The sequence below is a fragment of the Peromyscus eremicus genome, chromosome 1 (genome assembly GCF_949786415.1).
Source record: "Peromyscus eremicus chromosome 1, PerEre_H2_v1, whole genome shotgun sequence".
Lineage (NCBI taxonomy): Eukaryota > Metazoa > Chordata > Mammalia > Rodentia > Cricetidae > Peromyscus > Peromyscus eremicus.
Genome location: NC_081416.1, coordinates 48,368,041 through 48,393,299, shown reverse-complemented (window position 1 = coordinate 48,393,299; position 25,259 = coordinate 48,368,041). Strand labels below are relative to the sequence as shown.

Below are 25,259 nucleotides of genomic sequence, written 5' to 3'. Positions count from 1 at the left end.
TAGAAGAAATGAACTGTCAAATATATTTATCCACACTAATCATATTCATCAAATATTAAATATGTCTGTTTAAAAATTGATACATTGTTAAAATGATATAGTTGATTCAGACTTGATACTGTGAATTCCTGTATAAAATTGATACATTCAATTTGGGTTTCAAGTTTATACATTCTTTTGAAAAATCTTGAAGTAAAATTTATAGCTACAATTGCAGAGTACATACTGTCTTCATACCTTCTAATTTCCATTTTGTTTCTTTATCACATTGCCCTTTTTTTCATTGCTGCAGATATTGTACAACACGATGGAGAACTGGACTGAGGTGACACACTTCCTCCTGTTGGGGCTCACTGATGACCCAAGTCTCCAGCTTCCTCTCTTCATCACCTTCCTCCTCATCTACACCATCACCCTGGTTGGGAACCTTGGGATGATCCTATTGATTCTCATGGATCCTCGTCTCCACAGTCCCATGTACTTTTTTCTAGGTAACCTGTCTCTGGTGGACTTTTGTTACTCTTCAGCAGTCACTCCAAAAGTCATGGCTGGTTTTCTTATAGGGGACGAGGTAATTTCTTACAATGACTGTGCTGCTCAGATGTTCTTTTTTGCAGCATTTATCACTGTGGAAAACTACCTTTTGGCATCAATGGCCTATGATCGCTATGCAGCAGTGTGTAAACCCCTACATTATGCTACCACCATGACTACAAGTGTGTGCACATGGCTGATCATTGGCTCCTATGTCATTGGTTTCCTGAATGCTTCCATCCACATTGGAGACACATTCTGGCTCTCTTTCTGTGAGTCTAATGTGGTCCATCACTTTTTCTGTGATATTCCAGCAGTAATGGTTCTCTCTTGTTCTGACAGACATGTCAGTGAACTTATTCTTGTCTATATAGTGAGCTTCCACATATTTTTTGCCTTCATAGTTATTTGGATATCCTACACATTCATTTTTGTCACCATCCTGAAGATGCATTCAGCTGCAGGACATCACAAGGCTGTGTCCACCTGTGCCTCCCACTTCACTGCCGTCTCCATTTTCTATGGAACTAGTATTTTTATGTATGTACAGCCTACCTCCAGCCACTCCATGGACACAGACAAAATTGCCTCTGTGTTCTACACCATGGTCATCCCCATGCTGAACCCTCTGGTCTACAGCCTGAGGAACAAAGAGGTGAAAAGTGCCTTCAAAAAGATAGTTTTGGAGGCAAAATCTTTGACTTTGATCTCTCATTTCAGAAACGCATGATACTTAGATTCATTCTTTTCTGATATTTTCTAGTTATTGAGTTACATTTAAAATCCACCTTTCATGCAAGTTCCAGGAAACATTTGTTTTACAGAAACAAACAAATAGGATAATTATGCTCAGAAATGCATACCTAAATTAAGGTGTCTAAAACATCAAGGGTGGCTTACATAAATCTTCAGTCAGAATGTTGTTGAATTCATTATTTTTTCTGCATTTTGCACTAATATGCTAATATGAAAATCTGTAAGTGTAGAAAGAAGCTTGAGAACAGAAGACATGCACAGGGAAATTTGCAATGAAGGACACTCATTGATATGAGTAATTTTTCAGTCTTAAATGAAACATGGCTTCTCTGGAGGTTGATATCTGTTCATTTGAGCGCATTCAGATTAACCCGGGTATATAGGAGACATTTGCCTATTTGTACCTGAAAGGGGTTCTCTAAAATATGTCATATTTGTAGCAGTAGATTTATAAAGATTTACCTTCACCAATGTTTGTGGCCAGCATCTCATCCATTGTGGGCTCTTCTAAGTAGAACAGAAAGCAGAGAAAGTAGCAGTTCTTCATCTCACTGTCTCTGCAGCTGGTTCTCCCCTCTTTCCTTGTCTTCTCTCCCATTATATTTCCCCCTCCTCTATTCTTCCCCCTTCTCTTTTCTACCTTCCCTCTCTCTTTTGCTCTTCCCTGTTCTCCCCTCTTTTATCTATAACATATATATTTCCTCATTCTTTGACATCAGAACTTCTGTCTGAGCTTCAAGGTTTACACTATCCAGCTCACTCTTCCCTTTTTAGGATGTTAAATTCAGACTGAACTGACTACATACTTTGTTTATTCCCTAGACTTAAGCCAACATATTAGGGGTTTTACACACTCCACTATTACATGAAACCATACTGATAGTAAATGTCCTGCTTTATAAATATGTGTGTTTACATACATGCAATTATATTTATTTCTCTTTCACTGGAGAACACAGAAAAAATCCAGCAGCATTTATTGGATAGTTTAATTTTAATTCAGATATTATGATGTAAAAGTCACATATTATTTTTATTTCATTGCCATTTTAGGAGTCTAGTTTCAGAAGATGCATTATTAAGTGACAGTGAATTTTCTGTTTCTATATTTTACTGAAAAATGAACTACTCTGACATTTCCTGTGGATTAGTACTTCTGATTGATCATATCCTTTTATATAGTCAGTATGCCCACATTTTAATTTTCAGAAGGATAACTTTTCAAAATACATACAAACATAATAAAGTTTTAAAAATTAATGTTTTAATCTATACTAAATATTCTAGACTCTTTATAACAGAGAGAGTGGTAATGTGTAAATTCCTTTCTGAAAGAGCTGGCTATTACTTTTCTACATTGAGTGATTTGCCCTCTCTCTTGCCGTATCTCCAGTCTTATCATTGCTTGTTCTTTATTATTACAATTGTGATCTTGCCTCAGGACCTTTGCACTTCCCTTTGACAATGGATCTCATTCCTTTCAGACCTTTGCTCAAATGTTGCTGTGTCATAGAATCCTTTCCTCACCACCTTCATGAAGGAGTTGTGCTCAACTCACTGCTGACACTGTCCTGCCCTCCTTTGTCATTCTCAATAGCTTTGTCCCTCTTCATCGACCATGTATTTGCATTATTGATACCTATTCATCTTTCTCATGTGGGATATACATTTCCTGGGAGCAGAAAATGTTTTGTTCAAATACATTTCCTCTTTCACACACACACACATGTAGAAATACAAATACAAATGTACATATGACAGAAAGCGATGAAAGTAAGTTAGACAAAAACATAAAAATACCTCTATGTGTGTATAAAATGCTATAAAGAAACTTCTTGTGTATGATTAACATCTGCTGATTAAAAATAATGATGTTTAGCATTATATTATGTCAGATATCTTTGTTGGTGTAGCTTTTCAGTAAGTAATTGTTGAATGACTAATATATCCGTTGAGTTTAGTTTCACACATATTTTGAACCTTTGAGTTATCCATTGTGAAAGTGAGTCACACATAATAATGGCCAGCTCGAGCTACTACATTCAGTATCTTTCAAGAGACACTGGTAATTTTCTATTTTACTGAAACATTTTGTACATTCTAAATTTCCTCCTCGTTTTTATTCCTAATTATGTTCTTGGATTCCCTTTATCAACTAGACCATCAAGCCCTCCAATAAGCTTTACTAAGAATCGATGTCAAATTAAGTGGCATGTAGCACATCAATCAAATACAATCTTAAAACTCATTAATATGTTAAATATATTACGTAAGTAATTGATATACATATTTGAGAAATCACACAACTAAGTAAAATGTTCCAACTGCCATCTAAATTCTTTTCTTTACACCTATAGATTATTATGGCTCTAACTCCTCATTTAAAAAAAAAAACTTCTTTTTTGAAGCAGAGGCTATTAGAAAGAATTACAACTGGTCTATATGCAGAAAAGTGACTGTGAAGTACTCTTTCCCAAATGGATACCTGTAATAACCCCTGCTTTCTTTGGAGGAGGTCTATTGAGAGGTTTTCTATTCCAAGTGGATAACCCCACAAATATAACATATGGGCAATACTAATTGAACTCAGATAATAAAATTTTAAGGCCGGGCGGTGGTGGCACACGCCTTTAATCCCAGCACTTGGGAGGCAGAGCCAGGTGGATCTTTGTGAGTTCGAGGCCAGCCTGGGCTACTGAGTGAGTTCCAGGAAAGGCGCAAAGCTACATAGAGAGACCCTGTCTTGAAAAACTAAAAAAAAAAAATTTAAAAAAGGACATGGAAGCTATATCCATGATACATCTACAATAAGGCTGCCAAAAGAGACCCAAATAAATGACAGTATCAATAGATATGCTATGCAGAATGGGAAAAATCTCATCTCCAGGCAAAGAAGTATAGGCAACCAAGGATTGGGAGAAGAATTAGCTTCTCCCAGGGATGAGGTCCCTAATTGGTTATTCAATATAAAGTGGTCAGATCTGAAGTCAGATAAACAAAAGCCACACTTAATGGACTCAGAAGGTTGTATGAATGTATTTATACACATATATGTAACAAAAATGATAAAAGACACCATCAATTTGACTGGGTAAGGGAGAATGAGGGAGGAGTTGGAAGGTAGAGAGGAGGAAGCAATGTAATTCAACTTTAATTGTTTTGTTAATTAAAAAGGGTATTAATTAATGAAATATATGTTAGGCAGGGTTTGGGGCATGTTAGAGGGAGGCATGGAAGTGGATATGATCAAATTGCATTAGCTAAATATATGAAGTTTCAAAGTAAATTTCAATATACAAAATGAATGACATTTGTTTAAGAAACATGTAGATTTGTGGGGGTTTTGTGGGACTCCTAGCAGTGGGAATGGGGCCTGTTGCTGATGCTTTGGCAGGCTTTTGGGAACCTATTCCTCATACTAGGTTTCCTTATCATGTCTTAATATGAGGGGAGGAGCTTAGTCCTACCTCAACTTGATAAGCCATGCTCTGATGACACCCATGGGAGGCTTGCCCCTTTTTGAACAGAAACAACAGAGGAGGAGTGGATTTGGGTGGGGCAGAGAGGAGGTTGGGGGAGGGAATAGGGGGAAGGAGGGAGGTAGAACTGGGGTCAGGATATAAAATAAATGAATATATTTAATTAATAAAAAACATGTACTTTCAATAAAGCACAGTCACCATATTTTTAGTTTTTTGTTTTAAATAATAAATGCTACTCAGTTTTGGAGACTGATAGTCCTAATTTGTAGGGTTGGTCCTTCATTAGTACCCATGAGAACTCATGGTTCACTTGAGTCTAAAAGCCACAGGCAGAGTTCAAGGGGAGCTGGTAATGCAATCAATGACAAAATGTACTGTTAAAGAAGTCTCGGCTGGACAGTGGTGCATGCCTTTAATCCCAGCACTAGGGAGGCAGAGCCAGGCTGATCTCTGTGAGTTCAATGCCAGCCTGGTGTGTGTGTGTGTGTGTGTGTGTGTGTGTGTGTGTGTGTGTGTGTTGTTATATATCAGTGCAGGTGCCTGTAGAGACCAATGGCATCAGATCTCCTTGCTCTGGAGTTACAGGGAGTCATCTGCCCCTTGACATGGGTGCTGGGAAAGAAACTCTGATCCTCTGCTAAAGCAATTAGTACTCTTAACCACTGAGCAATCTCTCAAGTGTTCTGAATTTTGATTTTTAACTGATAAATAATACTTAAGCATATTCACAACCCATAACATGTGTATTAGAGTTGCTTTTCAGACTCTTTATTGAGATGATTTGAACACTAGAACATTTCATGCTGAAACAAGGACCATCTCCAAAGTTTCATTACATCTCCACTTCAAACAACTCCACTTGTTCATTGTATTAAAAGGCCCTCACTTTGGGCCTTGAGATTTATTTAAGTTTTTTTACAACTTCTATAAGAAAATCTCAGATATATTGGTGTAGGTATTGTATAGAACATATGCAAGACACACTATACAAAAGCCTCCACCACATTGTATGGACTCTAGAATATAGATATTATGCATCAGTTGAAACACCTTAAAAGGACACATAACAAGTTATATGAACACAAGGGCACAATGAAAATAACCAGCATCCCCTAAGTTTTTAAACGATGTTTGATTCATTGTGTGATAATTTCATATACTGATATAATGTATCTTGAGCATATCCATCTACCACCACCATCTTCCTACCTCTCCTAGTACCTTTCACCTTTTCTCCAAACTTCATTGTCATTAATAACCCTCTGAGAACAATCAGAAGCACTTCCCATAGGCACATGGGTACCCACAGTTTTAATTGCCTTTTTCTAAGAAAGGAGATTGGGAGCTGCTGGTATTCCCATAAAAGAAATCTCTAGAGCTGTCCAAGTCTAGATAGTTTTTTTTTCTTCATGCATTAGCTTCTTAAATAACAACATGGTTAATGCCATGTTTCAGAAAAGTTCATCTGTGCATTTGAATGGTATTCACTGTTATCTCTTTTAAGGCCATCTCTTGACTAAAGATTTTCTGTCAGTTTTCATGCACAGTTAAGGAAAAGCACTCAAAGGTAAAAGCTATATTAACAGACTTTTAATTGGCATGATGTCATGTAGACCTGTCAGCTTTTTCTTAAGTCATAGTGGTAAATTATGTGAGATATGCAATCTTCTCATTTTTTTGTTTGATAAGCAAAGCAAGTATGTGGCTCTTCTTTGAAAGAGGAAGAATTTATAGAGTTTAAGAAGTTGATGCATATTATTGCTCTTTCCTCTGTTTTTCAATGTCTGGGGAAGCATGAAAGTATTTGATCATTACCCGAGAAAGCACTGTCAGCATTCTGTGGCTGACTTGACTATCTCACATTCACTGTTGGATTCATTGTTCTTTCTCCCAAAGAACTGATTGCCTTATATATTACATAAACATTGTTAATGACACTTGTAGTTGACAGAAAGGGAGTTGGGCATTAACACCTACTGTGAATTATGTGAAAGGAGAAAGAGATGATGGGAATAGTTTCTCAAAACAAAAACTAGAGTGGGTTTATGGTATAAATGTAAAAAAGTTCCATTTTAGAGAATTTAGGTATTCTCTTAACATATCATGTGTATGACCCTTGCAAGAACCAAGACATACTGAATAATTGTGATTTTTGTCTATTTTCTATTTACGTTACTATTTTTGCAGATAAAGAAGCATGCAAAAAACCAAGAGTAAGCTGATCTTTTTTAAATTTCAAAAAAAAACTGTACGATTCGCTATATACATTTTAACAGTTTCCCTACAATCACAGATAGCCATGACATTAGCATATTGTGGAAATGATGAGTTTAATGCAGATATGAGGCTTAAAATACCTTGAATTTTTTCAAAATGGAGAAATAACTTTAGAAAAACTGGTACCTTCTTAAATGTTCAGTTTATTCAATGATAATACATCAAAAATAGTAATAATACCTATTTATACATTCTTGTACAAATCCCATAGTAATTGTAGAGTGTAGTATTTTCTGAATGTAGTCTCAAATAAAAGTTTTATAACCTAAAATTTCCAGAATTTTGGGAGACTTGTGGTAGGGAATAAGTGTTTGTTTTAGGTAGATATTCTTTCAAAGACTTCAATTCAAGCAAAAAAAAAATGTCCCCCTTTCAGCCATTCTGAAAGCTGAGGCAGGATGATAGCTTCTTTCTAGGAATTAAGGACCAGTTAAGTGGTAAAACAAACCTTGGTATCCAAGGAAACAAAACAAATATAGAAGTTGAAACATTGTTATATGACAGTCACATCATATCAAATGTTTTCACAAAATAGAAGGTACCAAGAGAGATTTATGAGACAAAGATGCCCCATAAATGCTCAATTTTATTTTGTTCTTGGTGACTTTGGTATGGTGTGACAAGATGAAGGAAAGAATAAGTTGATGGGAAGTAGACTTTCACTAAATTCAAATATGCCTTTCAAGTAAGAACTCAAGGAAGACTGGGTCCTGAGGAATCGTAGGAGCAGCAATCTGTTTTCAGAGGAAGCAGAAACGAACACTCTGGAGAGCACAGACACTCAGTGGTGCTATTGCAGGAGAAAAGGCAACATGAGGAGGGACAGGTCAACATCACCTACAGTGAATCCTTCCTTCCTAGCATCCATGTAAATCAAATTAGCACAAAACCAGAAGATCACTTTCTTATCCAAATACATCATGAAAGCTAACACTCCCTGGATGAAATAAACAACATTTTACTATCTTGTTGGCTTCTCACGATAGTACCTAAAGCTAGTCTGATTACACTGTTTACTTTTCAGTGGTCAGGAAAGGCAGTAAGGACCAATGAATCCTATATAGTGAATGGACCGAAGTTCTGTGTGTGCTGCAGCTGAAGATTATCTGCCTACATCTTTCAGAACTGAACTGCATCAAGCTGAAGTTGCTGCCATTACCTGAGCTATCCCACCATATCTACTGCACATAGAGATATGCTACATCTGCTACCTAGATGTCCAGCATCCCCTGCTCAGCTCTTATTCTGATTAGTAAAATACTTTAGAAATAAACTGAGAAGGATGCTTGAGAATAATTTTATTAGAGTTTGAGAGAAACACAGGTAAGCTTCAAATCTAGCAGCTGCCTGTAGGAGGGAGATGGAGAAAACGGAGTGATAAAGTCATATTTTTTTAAGTTATGTCCATGAAATGTGCTAATGTGGTTTTTAATCAGTTGCATGGAGGAAGAGGAGGAGGAATTCAGAGAAAGAAAGAGAAATCTCAGATTATTTGATAATGTATACTTAAGCCAGTATCCAAAATACAGATAAAGAAAAAGGGAAAATAGACTTATTGGCAAACCAAAGTCCTTATTTTAGAGGATACCCTATTCCTTGTCCTTGTGTCTGAGAACAAAAGGCTGTCAGGAATGTGCGCTTAGAAGTAGAAACAGAGCTCTGTAACTCAAACAATGTTGAGTTTTTGCCAAAGTATCCATGTAATTATATTTAATGTTATTTTCAATTTAATTAAAATTCTGATTGGATCTGCAAGGGTTAAATAAACTTATGGACTAAAAGCAAAGACTAGTTTTCATACTTTAGTAGTACGTATGAATTATTCAATTTCTTGGTCTCCATAATTTACATGAAAGCAATAATCTCCAAATTCTAATATCATTGAGAGTATTCACAGAGTGGTCATCTAAAGTGCTTGTCTAGAGCAGTCTTTGAAAAGTGACCAACAGAGAAAGTGAGATTTAAGCTCAGAGGTAAATTGGGAAATCAACAACACATTGTTTTTATTGTTAGTAAATAGTGTCCATCTATTTGACTAAATGGACTACAAAATTTTGAAGTTGGGTGGAGCTCCATTAATAATCTTTAAAATCTAGCACATATAACCTCTGTATAATTACTATACCAGATTTGATCTGGGAAAGGACGATTTTCCAGACAATCTCAAAGTATAGATTGTTGCTCAACAAAGGCGCACATTCTCACTTATACTTTTCTATTTTAATTCAACTTCTTTGCCATCATATTCCTCTTTTCCCATGGCTATGGACCATCTTGTGATTGAAAGATGGCACTGATGCAGAACAGGACAGATGTGACACACTTTCTCCTGCTTGGACTCACTGATGAACCAGGACAACAGATTCCCCTTTTCATCATCTTCTTCCTCATCTACACCATCACCTTGGTGGGCAATCTGGGGATGATCCTACTGATTGTCCTGGACTCTCGGCTCCACACTCCTATGTACTTTTTCCTAGGCAATCTGTCCTTAGTTGATTTTTGTTACTCCTCAGCTGTTACCCCCACGGTTTTGACTGGGCTTCTTGTAGGAGACAAGATCATTTCCTACAATGACTGTGCTGCTCAGATGTTCTTTTTTGTAGCATTTGCTACTGTTGAGAATTACCTGCTGGCCTCAATGGCCTATGATCGCTATGTAGCAGTGTGTAAGCCCCTATACTATGCCACCACTATGACTACAAGTGTGTGTGTATGTCTTTCTCTAGGTTCCTATTTCTGTGGTTTCCTGAATGCCTCCATCCACATTGGGGACACTTTCAGTCTTTCTTTCTGTGGAGCCAATGTGGTCCATCACTTTTTCTGTGATATTCCAGCAGTTATGGTTCTCTCTTGCTCTGACAGACATGTCAGTGAGCTGGTTCTTGTTTATGTAGTGAGCTTCAATATCTTTTTTGCTCTCTTAGTTATCTGGGTATCCTACATATTCATTTTTATCACTATCCTAAAGATGCAGTCAAGTGCTGGATATCGAAAGGCTATATCCACCTGTGCCTCACACTTCACTGCAGTATCTATTTTCTATGGGACAATCATATTCATGTACTTGCAGCCCAGCTCTAGTCACTCCATGGACAATGACAAAGTTGCATCTGTATTCTACACCATGGTCATCCCTATGTTGAATCCTCTGGTCTACAGCCTGAGGAACAAGGAGGTCAAGAGTGCATTCACAAAAGTTTTACTGATGACAAAATAGTTTATAGTGATTTATTTTTAAAGTTCTAAGATGAATAATGCTTCTCATTTTTTCTTCCACATACAATTAAATTCTAGAATAGATTCTTGTATTTCTGCAAGTCTATTGTATAGGAAAAGAAAAATATTGTATTCATGATCATAGTTATGAGATTTTTTGTCTGCTTGACAATATTCCTGTGAAGGATATTATGTACTGCTTCAATAGATTATTGTGTTAATTGTGATTTTTTTTTTTGGTTTTTCGAGACAGGGTTTCTCTGTGTAGCTTTGCGCCTTTCCTGGAACTCACTTGGTAGCCCAGGCTGGCCTCGAACTCACAGAGATCCGCCTGGCTCTGCCTCCCGAGTGCTGGGATTAAAGGTGTGCGCCACGTTAATTGTGATTTTACTATCAGCAAAATGTTGATAATATTTTAAAAATCAACTGTAGCCATGAATCTATGTATTTGATGTAAATGACCAGCTCCAAAAGAAGACTCATATACACTTTGCTGTGCTGACATATTTTGAACATTTCATGGTGTTTCAGTGACATTTTTTTTTACTGTTGCTTTGATTGTTCTGTGATGAGTTGTGCAGCTTCTTTTTCTAACACAGTACCAGCAAGAATCACATATTACCTGTGTAGTAAGAACTCCTAGTACATCTCATAGAAGAGTGCTATGATTTTATATGCTTTGTTTAAATGAGTAATTAGATCACATTGATTCAATCTGATTTTCATGCACTGAAACTAGGTATTTGTAAATAAATTCTTACTGTATGTACAGAATGAATGTTTTAGAAAGTGACAGGTGGTTCTAAAGCTTGAGAGAAATAGGTGCTAAAATATTTCTTGCTTCAAGCATTTTGTTATTAGATTGCTTGTTCCATTAATTTAATTTTTAAAGTTCCGTGAAGTACATTCTCTAGGCAATATCTGAACTAGATTTTCAGAGTTCCGCACCGGGATTCAAATAATGGCTTACATTTCCAGAGGGAAGGTTATCATTCCTTTTTGGAGGCCATTCTTTGTGGTCTTAATATCATTTATGAACTAGAAACTGATACAATAAATAACTATGCAACATTCTGATTTCATTCATCCATGTGTGCATACAATTTTGCAATGACTGGATTGTATTATACTCCCAAAGGCTATAGCCATTTAAGTTGAGATTTCTTTTATAATCCATGTAAATTATCAAGTATACAAGGCCTCCAATACACTTGGGGTACGTGATCTGCTGGGAGCAGATTTCTAAATGGTTACAAATGCCTGTAATCTGACACATTAACCATCAATTGCTTCTATTAACTTTTAATATAATTTTTCTTTTTTGAGATTATAATTACATCATTTTCTTTCTTTTTTTCAGTCCAATTGCTTTTATAAATCCCTCATCATTATTTCAAATCCATTAGCTATTAGAGGTTTCACTCATGCTCCCTCTCCCTCTCACCCTCCTTTCCTATTTCTTCTTCATTCGTTCTTCCATCTGAAATCTTTCACTGAAGTGAATTATTGATAGTTTTGTGTTTGCCGATAATACTTATTAATATCTTTGATTTCAGTTTCATGTTTGTAACATTGTATCAGTCTGTATTTCTACCTATAATAAACCACTGTCCATATGGAAATCCATCAAATTCACCTGGGTGTCTCATGGTGGTGTCTTTTATGAACAAGAATGTTTACTTATAAATTTATTTACTCTGATTCTGTATTGTAGATTAGGTGTAAATGTAGAGTGGACTAAGTTTTATGTGTATGTGTATGGTGTAGGGGGTGTAAGGTACTTGAGTACAGGAGCTATATGTAAAAAAATAAGAGTCAAAATTGTTCAATATCTAGGACATTGATGTTCTATAGTGAGTAGTTGGAAACTGAATTATATCCCTGGAGACAGTAGTTAGTGCGTCTCCTTTGAGGGATCAGATGTAGAACAGTAATAAACTGGAAAAAGTCATTGGTTGTTTTCCAAATTATTTGCTTTCATTTCTGGTGCACAGACTCAACTTCTCTGACTTCATGGAGTCTCCTGCAATCATTTAATTTTATTCTATTTAATGAGTTATGTTTGAAAGTCATATATGCCACTCACAAATCTATACCATGAAGTCTCCCATGTGATTCTCTGTCCTTGTCACTGGTGACACAAAGAGGATGGGTTGTAGAAACCACTAGCAGATGTTAAAATGACTAAGTGGAGACACAGAGAAGATGTAAGATAGAAACCACTACAGAAATGATTGAGTGGAAAGCACACATGTTATTAAATTCTGCATGAGTTCTCATAAAACAAATAATTGAACAACATACAGGAAAGGATAAAAACTGCTTTGTAACTTGATCACAAGGTATATAGCATTGCTTATTCTCATTATTATGCAAAGCTACTATAAGACAACTGGATACTACAGGAAGAAGAGATTTGGTGATCTGTAATTGAAACAATGGCTTAGGTTTCCAAAAATCATTTATCACCATATTTATTTGTGAATCCTCACATAATCTCCAAGTCAGAATTCAAATAATTTCACAAATAAAAATAGAATGATTTTTAAGTATGAAATAAAGCTTAATTTGAATTTCATTCCTGTAATAGTGAGTACTGGTATCAATTGAACAGGATCTAGAGTCACCTAAGAGCCTAGCCTCTGAGCATGACTATGATGGTTTGTCTTCTTCAGGTTAGCCTCTGGCTATGTCTATGAGATATTATCTTTGTTGTGTTAATTGAGGTTGGAAGAACCCCTATAAAAGTTGACTACACTATTCATTTCCTTGACTAGAGTACTAGACAGAAAAAAATGAAGAAAGCTAGCCCTGCATAAGCCTTCATCATCCTCTGCTTCCTGCCTGTGTGAGTTGGCTCTTCCTTTCTACCATGTGAACCCTGAGAATTTAACTCAGACTATGAGGCTTGACATCAGGCACCTTCACCAACTGACAGTAAATGCAATGTTATTGGCTGCCTCAATCTTCTGTTATCATGAATTTTCTCCATGACTGAGTACTTTAGAATGGTGAGCCAAACATGGTATATACTCACTCATAAGTGGATCCTAGATATAGAGCAAAGGACAATCAGACTGCAACCCACAGATCCAGGGAGGCTACCTAGCAGAGGGGACCCTAGGATGACTGTGGCTTATAATAAATTTTGGTTTTGCCCAATCACTGGGCAAGCTTTAGCAAAACATTTCACTATTAGGATAAGAATTTGTACTGTAGCAAGCTGATGAAAGAAAATGCTGGCCATATTTTCAAGAGGGGAGGCTAAAATCTTTTTAGATTATGGATTAGCCTATAGAGAAATGTCTACCATAAATCAAACAGTGAAGGGGAAGATGAATAGGAATCTCACTTACACAACTTAAGTAAAATGTAGCTCTCTGAACAGATGAAGATAGGTTTCTTCTGTATCCCAGAATCTAATCAATATTTATACATATAATTCAGCTATCATTTGGCTTAAAAGGGCTTATTGGGGAATGTTATTATTTTTACTATTTTCTATGGAGAAAATATTTTACTGTTTAAAATAAACCTGTATTGGCTTACATTGCCTGTTGGCAAATTTTATCATAGCAGCAGAAAGGTAATTAACAAGATTTTTTATTGGTGGCTCAGTGTTCTAAGTATATATGTGGGAACATACCACCTAGCTCCCAGAATTATATTGCACACACCATTTCAGCCAAGAATAAGCCACATTCCCTTAGACGTGGTAGCTTTTCAATATTGATAATCTTCCCTTCCATTATTTTACCTGTATATCTGTAACTAAATGATCTCTTTTGTCAACCTTTCCTTGTAATTGCTAGAACAGTTATTAAATTATATTGTTTTGGTTTTACATATTTAACTTGCTAGTGAATTATCAAACATTTCAGACCAAAGATCTTTCCTCCTTTAGGACTTTATTCCCAGAGTGTAGTATATTTAATAAACAAAGCTTTCTGGTACTTAATGAAATAATGATTGAGTTAGACAGCAAATTTATAGAGATTTGTATAACAAATATTACATAGGTCTTCACAATTTTTATTTTTATTATTTGTTTCTTGATAATATTCTTCAAAATATATAATTGTCTAGTTATGTATGTATGTGTGATTCTTAGCTTTCTTTCCTCCACAACAAACCTTTATGAATATTGGAAAACCTTCAAATTTGTTCACTAACAAAGAATTATCCATAGTGTAGAGGTGGGGTCTAGGAAACAGATTCTAAGTAAAAATTACATGAATGATTAGATGAATGATAAGGAAAACTAAGCTGAACACATCATCTTTATCTTTTGTATTTGTGTGCCCATGAATGGTTGTTTTCCTGTGTATACAGGTTTCTGTGGTAATGAATAGGTATGCATGTGTTTTATATGTCTTGTGTATGTTTGTGTGTGTGTGTGTGTGTGTGTGTGTGTGTGTGTGTGTGTGTGTGTGTGTATGAACTTTGATATCTTTCCTCAGATTCTATCCATATATTTTTTTATTATTATTATTTTTATTTTGCAATACAACTCAGTTCTGCATATCAGCCACGGATTCCATTGTTCTCCCCCCTCTGGCCCCCTTCCCCTTCCCCCCAGCTCACCCCCCATTCCCACCTCCTCCAGGGCAAAGCCTCCCCCGAGGACTGAGATCAACCTGGTAGACTCAGTCCAGGCAGGTCCAGTCCCCTCCTCCCAGGCCGAGCCAAGCAACCCTGCATAGGCCCCAGGTTTCAAACAGCAAACTCATGCATGCAATGAGCACAGGACCCGGTCCCAGTGCCTGGATGCCTCCCAAACAGATGAAGCCAATCAGCTGTCTCACCCATTCAGAGGGCCTGATCCAGTTGGGGACCCCTCAGCCATTGGTTCATAGTTCATGTGTTTCCATTCATTTGGCTATTTGTCCCTGTGCTTTATCCAACCTTGGTCTCAACAATTCTCGCTCATATAAACCATCCTCTTTCTCGCTAATTGGACTCCCAGTGCTCCACCTGGGGCCTAGCCATGGATCTCTGCATCCAGATTCCTCAGTCATTGGATGTGGTTTCTAGCACGACAGTTAGGGTGTTTGGCCATCCCATCACCAGAGTAGGCCAGTTTGGGCTGTATCTCGACCATTGTCAGCAGTCTGTTGTGGGGGTATCTTTGTGGATTTCTGTGGGCCTCTCTAGCACTTTGCTTCTTCCTATTCTCATGTGGTCTTCATTTACTATGGTCTCCTATTCCTTGTTCTCCCTCTCTGTTGTTGATCCAGCTGGGATCTCCCACTCCCCCAAGCTCTCTTTCCCTCGACCTTCACCCTTCATTACCCCCACTCATGTCCAGGCTGTTGATGTAGATCTCTTCTATTTCTCAGTCATTGGGCGATTCCCATGTCTTTCTTGGTGTCCTGTAAAAAAAAACGCCATATTGATTTCTAAAGTGGTTGTACAAACTTGCATTCCCACCAGCAGTGGAGGAGAGTTCCCCTAGCTCCACATCCTCTCCAGCATAAGGTGTCTTCAGTGTTTTTGATCTTAGCCATTCGGACAGGTGTAAGGTGGTATCTCAGAGTTGTTTTGATTTGCATTTCCCTGATGATTAGGGATGTTGAGCAATTCCTTAAATGTCTTTCAGCCATTTGAGTTTCCTCTGTTGAGAATTCTCTGTTTAGTTCTATAATGGTTGAGAGACAGCGGGAACTGACCTACTCTGGTGATGGGATGGCCAAACACCCTAATTGTCATGCTAGAAACCCCATTCAACGACTGAGGGATCTGGATGCAGAGATCCATGGCTAGGCCCCAGGTGGAGCACTGGGAGTCCAATTACCAAGATGAGGAGGGTTTATATGAGCAAGAATTGTTGAGACCAAGGTTGGATAAAGCACAGGGACAAATAGCCAAATGAATGGAAACACATGAACTATGAACCAATGGCTGAGGGGTCCCCAACTGGATCAGGCCCTCTGAATGGGTGAGACAGTTGATTGATTTGATCTGTTTGGGAGGCATCCAGGCACTGGGACCGGGTCCTGTGCTCATTGCATGCATGAGTTTGCTGTTTGAAACCTGGGGCCTATGCAGGGTTGCTTGGCTCGGCCTGGGAGGAGGGGACTGGACCTGCCTGGACTGAGTCTACCAGGTTGATCTCAGTCCTCGGGGGAGGCTTTGCCCTGGAGGAGGTGGGAATGGGGGGTGAGCTGGGGGGAAGGCGAGGGGGGCAGGAAGGAGGCGAACAAGGGAATCCGTGGCTGATATGTAGAACTGAATTGTAATGCAAAATTTAAAAAAAAGTAGTAGTCATATTTTAAAAGTAGATTCAATAATCTGCCTTTTTTTCTTTTATCTATATCCTGCTCTTTTTCTTCAATAGAAGTAGTAGTAGTAGATTCAATAATTGACCCTTTTATCTTATTATTTCTATATCTCGTTTTTTTAGAGTATATTCAATAATCTACCTTTTATCTTATCATATATCTATACCCTATTTTTTTCTTTTCAGAGTAGATTCAATAATTTACCTTTTATCTTTTATCTATATCCCCTTTTTTTTCTTTTCAAACAAGAACCCTAACTCTAATCTCCTTTGTTTAGCCTTTTTCTTGATCACTAACAATGACAATTTGTAACCAACCATCCTAAACAATGACAATTATCCATAACCCAATGAAAGACAAAAAACCATCCATCCCACCTCTTGAGAATGTGGGAGTCATGTTCCTAAAATTACTTCTTGCTCTATTGAGGTGATGGCATCTTTAGGGCATCCTGGAAAGAAAAATTTTGGATTAATTGTCAAGTCCTGGGAGAGATAGCTGTATCATTTGGTCTGTCTCTGCATATTGGGAAAGTGCAGGGCTTGTCGCAAGTCCTTGCTATTGTAGTCTGTGAGGCTGGATCATCTCAACTAGCTGTTTCAAAATTGTCTTGATCAGTTTTTAGTCCAAAGCCAATCTTTGGGTGGTGTTTGTCAGCTTGGTAGCATTATCATTGTCCTGATGGAATCTTCATTGTGGGGTCCCATCATCTTTTTGAAGACTTCAAAGATCGCATTGGGTCAGATTATTCTTTTTCTTGGTCATTTTTTTTCTGGATAATTCTCTCTTCTTCTTTGGATATTTATCTGTTCAAATGTCTTGTTTTTAAATTCTTCAAGATTGTTGTTTTAGTTTTCCTGAAAGACAAAAGCCAAATCTTTCTCCAATCTAACTTTGGGGAAGTTCTATATCTAATCTTTATCAATTTTGATTTATGATTTCCCCTGAAATTTTTGTTCTCTCTTCTATAGCTGTTCTATCATCCAGAGAAGTGTGATTTTTTTTTTACAATAGACTTTAGGCTCTTTAATTACTCTGGGAAGGAGTTTCTTCCACAATGACAGGAAAGGACTGAACAAAATTTGTCATGGGGGCCTGAGAGAGGCCCCCTCTGAGGAGTTTCCCAATGGCAAAGGCAAAGGATTATCTTGTCTGTCCCTTGTTGATCTACATTCATTAGTCCAAAGTTCGTCTTTGCCACACCTTCTGCATAATCCAGAAGGGAGGAGAGTTCTGTTGCTATTGTTCCTTAAAAAAATTGTTTCTAGGAATGTCCTGTTTACAGTCCCTTTTTATGTGACCATATTTACCACAATCGAAACACCTGACATTACTGTTTTTCTTCAAACCTCTGGAAATCACCTCTCCTATGCAAGTATCATCATGGTCATCAGATTCAATATTCATTGTATCTTAGGTCCATTCTTCCAAAGGTGATGATCTTTCCTTTAACAGCCTAATTATCCTTCTGTATTGTGCATTAGCATTTTCAAAAGCCAGAGATTCAATTATTATCTGTCTAGCTTCTGAATTTGGTATCATTCCATTTACTGCTGAAGACAGCCTTTGTAAGAAAACAGTGAAGATTTCTTTGGGGCCTTCTATAACTTTTGTAAATGACTCAATTTTCTTTCCTATTTCTTCAATTCTGTCCAAGGCATCCAAGGCTGCCATTCAGCATAAAGCTAGAGTGTGGTCATCATATAAAGATTGTTTTTGGATATCAGCATAATCACCTTCTCTACGAAGTTGATCTTGAGAAATTTCCATACCTCTAGCCCTACATAGTTGTTCAATGGTCTTAGCCTCATCTTTCCACCAGATCCTCTATTGTAACTGTAGACCAGCCTCTAAGACTGCTGTAACCATTTATTTCCAGTTTTGAGGGATAATTCTATTACAAGTTGACCACCAGTTTAACATTTGCTTTATGAATGGAGAATGCATACCATATGACACTATAGCTTCTTTGAATCTCCTTAAATCTAACATTTACACAGGCGTTCAATCAGCTCATACACAGCCTTGAGCATTTGGCAGTTCCTGTAAGGTTACTAGATAGATTAAGGTTGGTTATTTGAAAGCCTTAGGCTGTTTTTCTGTAACCATATAATGCAATGCTGAGAGAGGTTCACTTTTAAATTCCTCTGTCTGGGTCTGAATTTCTCTATGATCTGTTTTAACAAGTTTTTTTTTTAATTTTTATGTTGGCACTCACATTAACCAACTTTTTTTAAATGATAAAACAGAAATGATCGAATAAACAATATTTATAATCGACATTACATCTATCCCAACAACATTAGCTATCCTCTCATTTAGTTGTTCCATTTTCAGACTGCCTAATGTGTTATCAAACAGAGACCAAACATCCTCCATTATAAAAATATTTCCCATCTTTTAATGTGGGGAAAAATTATCTTTTAACTAATTTTTCCCTTTAAGAAATCTTAATTGACTCATCAACTCTGCTGAATGCATAGAACAATGCAAGCCCAAGCAAGTTTCAAGGGAGCTACATAGTGTAGCAGCCTGAGATAGGGATTCAGAGTAAGCCCACAACCCACCAGGAGAGAAGAAGTGAAAGATCCATATGGATTCAGTTGATTAGGAACTCTGGCCTATGTGGGGTGGAGACTCCAGCCACATGCAGCTCAGGACTGAGCTGGGGTCTGCAAGGCCAATAGACAAGCAGCTTTTTCATGAATTTGTGCCACAAACATTGGGTGACAGATGTAACACGAATCTTAAATGGTCTTTTAATAAAAATCTTAGAGCCAAATATTGGGGTGCAAACTGAAAGATCAGAGAAGCAGAATGGCCAGCCACTAGCTTACCTCTATGAAATCCTCAGCCTCAAGAGAGAGAGATCCTGTTTCCTCATGACTTAGATACCTTTCTGTATCCTGCCATATTACATCCTGGCATTTAAAGCATGTGTCATCACTGCATGGTTTTGTTTCTCTCATGTAGCCCAGTGTGGTCAAGGGTTGGGGAAAGAGAGCTTAGGGGAGCAGGAGGTACCAGCTGGATCATGAGCAGAGTGGGAGAATGGAGAGGGAGATACCATGATGAATGAAGATCCCAGGGGAATAGGAAGAAGCAGAGTGCTAGACAGGACCCCAGAAATCCACAAAGATACCTCCACTGTAGACTATTGGCAATGGTCAAGAGAGTGCCTGAGCTGACCTGCTCTGGTGATCAGATGGCCGAACACCCTGACTGTCATGATAGAACTCTTATCCAGTGACTGATGGAAGCAGATGCAGAGATCCACAGCCCAATCAGCGAGAGAGAGGAGGGATTTTATGAGTGAGAGATATTGAGACCATGATTTGAAAAAGTACAGGGACAAATAGCCAAACTAATGGAAATGCATGAACTGTGAACCAATGGTAGAGGAACCCCCATGGAACTGGACCAGGGCCCTCTGGATAAGTGGGACAGTTGATTAGCTTGAACTGTTTGGGAGGCCCCCAGGCAGTGGGACTGGGACCTGTCCTTGGTGCATGGGCTGGCTTTTTGGAGCCTGGGGTCTATGCTGGAACACTTTGCTCAGCCTTGGTATAGGGAGGAGGGGACTGGACCTGCCTAGGCTGAGTCTGCCATGCTGGCCTGACTCCCCTGGGAGACCTTGCCTTGGAGGAGGTGGGAATGGGGGGTGGATTGGGGGGAGGGGTGGGGGGTGGGAGGAGGGAGCACAGCGGAATCCGTGGCTGATATGTGAAATTAAGTTAATTATAAAATAAAAAATATATAAAAAATAAATAAAAAAATAAAAAGAACATATATGTATGTACATAAACATATATTGTATAACAACAATTAATAAAAAAAGACCATGAATTTGAAATAAAAAGAGTAAGGAGTGATATCTGGGAGGGAAGGAAAGGTGGAAATGAAGTAATTATATTATAATCTAAACAAAAAAATAAATAATAAAGAAGCCAAACCTATAATCACTTTGCATTCCTTCAATGAGAAAGGTGTAATAACTCTGTTAAAGACTGAGGACTCAAAGTAGAATATATACAAAAACTGAGGGTAATTTATTATATGAAAACTTTTTCTCAGCTCTACGCAAATTATAAGGCATGATTGCATTTAGAAAAATTATTTGTGAGAAAAGTCCAAATACATTGTTGAAAAACAGGTAGAATTTATTACCTAAAAGATGATTGTCCTAATATTGTATAACATAATTAAGATTGTTGTAAGAGAGGATTGGGGCATTTTCATCACAAAGATATTATAAATTTTTTTTTATTAATTTAAGCTTGGTAATGCAAGGAATCATAAACTTGGCCTGATATAGCTGACTTGAGAGGTATGAGTCATAGTGTCTTTAAGGTTTGAGACTTTGGTTCCTGAAGTACTTTCTGTGTCTTTCAATTCCAGATTACCAGAGGCACTCCCTTGGGGAGTGAAGCATAGAGACCCATTTCTAACTCAAATAGATAAGGTTTGGGGTATTTTCTCTAGGGGCAGTTGAAGGGTCTCATGCTGACTTGTTTCCTTGGTTTTGGTTTCTTTTTCAACGTGAAGTTGGGTCATTCAGGAGCTGGGAATAATCTGGGAGGATTTGGGAGAGGTGAAAGAATATAAACAAAATACATTAAAAAATAAATAATAGAAAAATGTAATACAAAATTTGAAAATAGAAAATTAAATAAAAAATGTTTAAGAAAATGAAAATGACAATTACCCATTTTAGTCATTGTTCTATTGCTGTGGAGACACCATGACCAGAGCAACTTCTATAAAGTAAAACATTTAATTGGGGTTTGCTTACAGACACTGGACAAAAGCAAGACCAAAAACCAGCTGGGCAATCTCCAAATTCTGCATTCCATGTCTGATGTCAAAAGCACTCTTCAGATCTCCAACTCGTTTCATCTTTGTTGACTGCAGCCCATTTTTTTTTTGGAGGGGGGCTGGTTCCACATCCTGTTAGCAGATCTCCTTGGCAGATATCTCATGACTGTGGCATCTTCTTCATTTTAGAGTCTCCAATGAAACACAGGCTTCACTTTCATAGCTTTATGCAATGGTCACTCTGGGACTCTATAAAGGAACACCTCTGAAACACGTTTGGCCTCAGAAGCTTTTCTTAGACAAGACAGAGATTCCAAACCCCCCTTTTTTTGTATTCTGGACTTGAAATTCAGAATCACATGGCTGGGGCTGCCATGTTCTGCTCCCTAGGACTGGAAGTTGACATCCTCATTCAAATACACTTTTACCAATTATCTGTTTTAGATCATTTCCTTCACTGCTTAAACTTTTTTTAAATACTTTTCATAAGTGGAAAGCATAGCTGGGTAGGGTCTTGCCTCTATGTCACCACCCCCTTTATTCCATTTAGCATTATGTTTTTCTTTGAACTTTTCATCTCTTTGTGCACTGGACAAAGCTCTATTACAAGTCCTGGGGCTCATTCTCTCCTTAAATTTTACATTTTGTATTTTTCCTTGTTCAGCCTGCTTCTTGTCATTATACATCTGCATAAGAGTGGTCACTAATATTCAAGCAAAGCAGTCAATGTCTGGCTATTTTGAAATCTTCTTTGCCAACACCATTAATCTAAAACATTTCAATTTAGGCTCAGGCAGATTTTTTGGACAAGGGCAGAAAGCAGCGCATTTCTTGCCAAATTCCACAAGAGCCATCTCTAGGCCACTTACCAATATTCTTCCCCTTTGAAACTTCTTGAGCTTCTTCAGTTCAAATCACCCTCAGCATTGTCTTCTATGCTTATACTAGGATGGCTCATTAATGTTTGCTTAAAGTAACCAATGGCTTTTTTCTAGTTGAAAGTCATCAAGTCTTCAGTGTTCATCCCATAAACAGCATTGTCAGGTCAATCACTGCTATACCCCACATCACAGTACCAATTTCTGACAGAGTCAGGATTCTATTGCTGTGAAGAGATACCATGGCCATGGAGACTCTTACAAAGGAAAGCATTTGATTGGAGCTTGTTTACAGTTTCAGAGGTTTAGTCCATTATCCTTATGTCAGGGAGCATGGTGTCAGGCAGGCAGACATGGTAGCTGATAGTTTTATATCAATACATGAAAAAGAGAGAGACATTGGGCCTGGCTTGAGCTTTTTAAAAGCCTAAAGCCCACATGTAGTGATATACTTCCTCTAACAAGACCACACCTAATCACTGTCAAGTAACATCACTCCCTAATGGCCAAGCATTCAATTATATGGGCCTATGGGCACCATTGCTAGTTAAACCATTGTACTACTCTAAACACACACGCACATACAAACACACACACACACACACACACACACACATATATGTATACATATATATGACATTACAACCCATATATATATGTCCATGTTATATATATGCATTAAATTACCATACAATATTTTATCTGTATGTACAATTAAAATAATATTAATAAAATTTTGTGATTCTATGACTGACATGTAAATTTTATCCTGATTCATAAAATATTTTATATTTTTCAATGTTAAAATATTTTGTTTCATGAGATATGCTATTGCTATTATTGTTTGGAAGAAACTGTTATATGTTAAATACATTGAGAAATACAATTTGGATAGCTTTATCTATCATAATGATACAGCAAAAATGATTAAGTAGTGTCTGTCTTTTCACTCTAACATAACTTTATTATTTGAAACTGTCACATAAAAAAGCTTTGCTGAAACATTTCAACAAAGACTGAAGTACTTATTATTGAAGAGGTAGTGACTATTTATTCCTGGATAAAATGTTACAAAGTACAGCTCATTAAACATTGTAATATTTTTTAAATTGTGGCTATGTAGAAAAAAATTTTAGCTAAGGAAATTGATAATATTAAGACAAATTTATTTTATGAACAAGTGATATTTGACATTTGTATTATATCATAGAATAATTTTAAGAGGGATTAAAACCCTTTTGTTGGAATTTGATGTCATTGAATGACTAACCCCAGAGAAAATTTACCTTCTCAACAACCTTCATGAATGCACTCTTGACCTCCTTGTTCCTCAGGCTATAGACTAATGGGTTCAACATGGGGATGACCACAGTGTAGACCAAAGATGCAATTTTATCTGTGTCCATAGAGTGACTGGAGCTAGGCTGCAAATACATAATGATGACAGTCCCATAGAAGAGGAAGACCGCAGTAAGGTGAGAAGCACAGGTGGAAAATGCCTTTTGGTACCCCTCACCTGAGCGCATTTTCAAAACGGTGACAAATATGAATAGATAGGAAATCAAAATAACAAAAAGTGCAAATATAACATTGAAACTAGAAATAAGAATCAGAATCATCTCACTTTTGCCTGTATCAGAGCAACTCAGAGTCATGACTGCTGGAATGTCACAGAAAAAGTAAGTGATGGACCACATTGGCCATGCAAAATGAGAGGTAAAATGTGTCTCCAATTTGCACAGAAGCATTTACAAAACCAATGATATAGCAACCTGTGGCCAGACGAGCACAAACACTTTTTGTCATGATGGTGGAATAAGGGAGGGGCTTACACACTGCTGCATACCGGTCATAGGCCATGGATGTCAAGAAATAATATTCCATAGTGGCAAAGGCTGCAAAAAAGAACATCTGGGCAGCACATGCATTGTAAGAGATGACCTTATCGTCAAGAAGCAAGCCAGATAAGAACTTTGGAATGACTGTTGTGGAGGAACAAAAGTCCACCAGAGAAAGGTTGCTGAGGAAAAAGTACATAGGGGTATGGAGACGAGAATCAAGCAGAATCACTGTGATCATTCCCAGGTTCCCAATCAAAGTGATAATGTAAATAAGTGTGAATACAATAAACAGTGGAATCTGTAGTTCTGGGGCTTTGGTTAGTCCCAACAGGAGAAATTCAGTCACTTCTGTAATATTCTTCATTGATGGTGTTTTGTTTATTACAAGATGATCTACAGCAAAGTAAAATAAAGGAAATATGATTTAAAAAGAAAAAATCAGGATGTAAATTAAAACAATTAAACATTTTTGTGACAATTTCTTTTTAACAGTTATAAAATATAAACAAGCATACAATTTAGAGGATAAATAATCTATGTAGGAGTACACAATTTTTGCTTCAAGTTTTTTTTTTTGTAACTTAGTCTCTATAATCCAGGGTAACCTTGAACTCAAGAATCACCTCTTTCTGCCTCCAGAGTACAGTGATTATAGACTTACAACACCACACTAAACTAATAACATGATTTTAATTATGAATGGTTTTCATGACTCGGCTTCCAGGGTCACTGATTTCATTTATGAATAAACTGAGTTACAAAAAGAACATGTAACCTTAGCTCTCCTAGGTTACAAATTCAGAATGGAACATTCTCAAATAAGATCTGTTCAGTCTACCGGTTTACTGTAGTTATCACACACCAGAATTTGTCTATATTCCTATCATCCTCCCTTCAGTCACACAAGATTTACTAATTTTTATGCACATTTATGTATGAAGAAATTTTCTAATAGAAAAATTTTATTCAAGTGGGCACAAGCATCAGCTGGTAGAAACAAACATGAGAAGGTGCTACAAAACCTAAATACCAGTAATGAATTGAATTGATTTTCATTTTATTTAATTTATATTTAAACATTATCCTTATTGTGTCACACTCATGAATAAAATTGTCTCATAGAACAATTTACAAATGAATGTCCTGTGGATGGAGATAAATAAATACAGCATCAGA

The 25,259-nt window shown here is 37.2% G+C and overlaps 3 protein-coding genes across 3 annotated transcripts; 2 read left to right on the top strand and 1 right to left on the bottom strand.

Moving 5' to 3' along the window:
- The first annotated feature begins 307 nt into the window (after window positions 1-307).
- LOC131913503 (olfactory receptor 5B3-like) lies at window positions 308-1,264 on the top strand. Its single transcript, XM_059266536.1, has one exon. It carries the CDS (start codon window positions 308-310, stop codon window positions 1,262-1,264), a length of 957 nt encoding a protein of 318 aa, XP_059122519.1.
- Window positions 1,265-9,336: 8,072 nt separating this feature from the next.
- LOC131897094 (olfactory receptor 5B3-like) lies at window positions 9,337-10,269 on the top strand. The gene has a single exon (XM_059247979.1). The coding sequence runs from the start codon at window positions 9,337-9,339 to the stop codon at window positions 10,267-10,269; it is 933 nt and encodes a 310-aa protein (XP_059103962.1).
- Window positions 10,270-23,507: 13,238 nt separating this feature from the next.
- On the bottom strand, window positions 23,508-24,447 carry LOC131912766 (olfactory receptor 5B17-like). The gene is given in 2 exon segments (XM_059265371.1): window positions 23,508-23,924; window positions 23,926-24,447. Coding segments are annotated over 2 exon segments (939 nt in total).
- Window positions 24,448-25,259: the final 812 nt, after the last annotated feature.